This window comes from Corapipo altera, unplaced genomic scaffold (genome assembly GCF_003945725.1).
Source record: "Corapipo altera isolate COAL_440 unplaced genomic scaffold, ASM394572v1 58800, whole genome shotgun sequence".
Classification (NCBI taxonomy): domain Eukaryota; kingdom Metazoa; phylum Chordata; class Aves; order Passeriformes; family Pipridae; genus Corapipo; species Corapipo altera.
The window spans coordinates 1-2,165 of record NW_020889420.1 but is presented as its reverse complement, the minus strand read 5'-3'; the positions used below and the strand labels follow the sequence as shown (position 1 = coordinate 2,165).

Sequence of the window (2,165 nt, the reverse complement as noted above, 5' to 3'; positions counted from 1 at the left end):
CCCACCCCACCCCTCTTTCCCCCGTGCCCTCCCAGCCCCAGCAGCGGGCACCCTCCTCTCTCCCACCCGTGGCTGAGGGTCCCTCTCTTGCCCTTCCAGCTCCCCCCACCTTCGTGGAGACCCCCCCGGCGCTGCTGGAGGTGCCCGACGGTGCCACCCTGACCCTGTCCTGCCGCGCCGTGGGCAACCCCCCGCCCGTGGTCACCTGGAGGAGGAGTGACGTGCCCGTGCAGGGCGGGGACGGGATGCAGGTGAGGCCAGAGACTCCCCCGGGGGTGTCCCCCCACCTTGGGATGGCCTTGTCGTGATGGTGGCACCCTCCGTGTTCCTGTCACCGTCCCTTGGTGGCAGTGCCATACCCCTGAACCCCTGAGCTGGAAGGGACCCATGGGACCGCCCCAAATCCGACCCCTGGCACTGCCCAGGACACCCCAAAATCCCCCCGTGTCCCTCAGGGCGTTGTCCAAACGCTGCTGGAGCTCTGGCAGCCTTGGTGCCGTGCCCACTGCCCTGGGGAGGAGCCTGGTCAGTGCCAACCACCCTCTGGAGGAAGGATTTTCCCCAGGTCCAACCTGACCCTGCCCTGGTGTCACCTCCTCGAGTCCTGTCCCGGTCCCAGAGCGAAGAGAGGGGTCCCTGCCCCTCAGGAGGACCCCAGCGAGGTCTCCCCTCAGCCTCCTCTCCTCCAGGCTGCCCAAAACTTGAATATTGGGGCACTTTTGGGGCACCACGATGTAAGGAAGGTGCCAAGCTCTTTGTGAGGGTCCAAAGGAGGGCACCCGAGGTGGGGAAGGACATTGAGGAGCACTTGGAGTTCCAACTCCCTTGGGAAGGGAAGAGGAGGGACAGGCCCTGATCCCGGCGGGAATGGCTGGAGCTGTGCCAGGGCAGGGCTTGGTTGGATGTCACGAGAAGGTTCTTCCCCCAGAGGGTGGTTGGGCACTGCCTGGGGCAGTGGGCACAACCCTGGGGCTACCCAGTGTCCCCTCAGTGTCCCCTCAGTGTCCCCTCAATGTCCCCTCCACCCCCAGGACTGCCAGTCATCATGGTGCCCACCCAGGGGGTGGGTGAGGGATGGTCTGAGGTTCTCGGGGTGTCCCGGGCGGTGCCAGGGCCTGGATCGGGGTGGTCCCGGTGCTGCCGTGGTGGCACTAGGTTTGTGCCACCCCCTGAGTGCTACTGCCACCTTTCCAGGTGGCCAACGGCACCCTGAGCGTGGCGGCCGTGGGCCGAGCCAGCGCGGGCACCTACACGTGCCATGCCGCCAGCACCGAGGGCACCGTCACCCACACCACCCGCGTGCTCGTGCAGGGTAAGGACGGGGGGTCCTGGCACTGCCACCCCCCCCGACACTGTGTCCCCCCAGAATGTCACCGTGAACGTGTCCCCTCAGTGTCCTTCCAGCGTCCCCTCTGCCCCCCCACCCCAGAACGTCACCATAAACGTGTCCCCTCAGTGTCCCCTCAGTGTCCCCTCAGTGTCCCCCTCACCCCAGGGCCACCAGTGATCGTGGTGACCCCCCAGAACATCACTGTGAATGTGTCCCTTCAGTGTCCCCTCAGTGTCCCCTCAGTGTCCCCTCAGTGTCCCCTCAATGTCGTGTCCCTTCAGTGTCCCTTCAGGTGTCCCTCAGTGTCCCTTCAGGTGTCCCTCAGTGTCCCCTCGTTGTCCCCTCAGTGTCCCCTCAATGTCGTGTCCCTCAGTGTCCCCTCAGTGTCCCCTCAGTGTCATGTCTCCCCCCAGGGCCGCCGGTGATCGTGGTGCCCCCCCCAGAACGTGACCGTGAACATGTCCCCTCAGTGTTGTGTCCCCTCAGTGTCCCCTCTGTCCCCAGGGCCGCCGGTGATCGTGGTGACCCCCAGAACGTGACCGTGAACGTGTCCCCTCAGTGTTGTGTCCCCTCAGTGTCCCTCAGTGTCCCCTCGGTGTCCCCTCAGTGTCCCCTCAATGTCGTGTCCCTCAGTGTCCCCTCAGTGTCCCCTCAGTGTCCTGTCCCCCCCCAGGGCCGCCGGTGATCGTGGTGCCCCCCCAGAACGTGACGGTGAACGTGTCCCAGGACGCGTTCCTGGCCTGCCAGGCCGAGGCCTACCCGGGCAACCTCACCTACTCCTGGTTCCAGGGTGGCACCAACGTCTTCCACCTCAGGTGGGCCGGGAACGGGGGGG

At 66.1% G+C, this 2,165-nt stretch overlaps 1 protein-coding gene across 1 annotated transcript; it reads left to right on the top strand.

Moving 5' to 3' along the window:
• Positions 1 to 77: 77 nt before the first annotated feature.
• On the top strand, positions 78 to 2,145 carry LOC113942206 (protein turtle homolog A-like; the record flags this gene model as incomplete). Its single annotated transcript, XM_027633343.1, has 3 exons — positions 78 to 251; positions 1,195 to 1,312; positions 2,004 to 2,145. Coding segments are annotated over 3 exons (434 nt in total), but the record flags the coding sequence as incomplete, so codon positions are not given.
• Between the last annotated feature and the right edge of the window lie 20 nt (positions 2,146 to 2,165).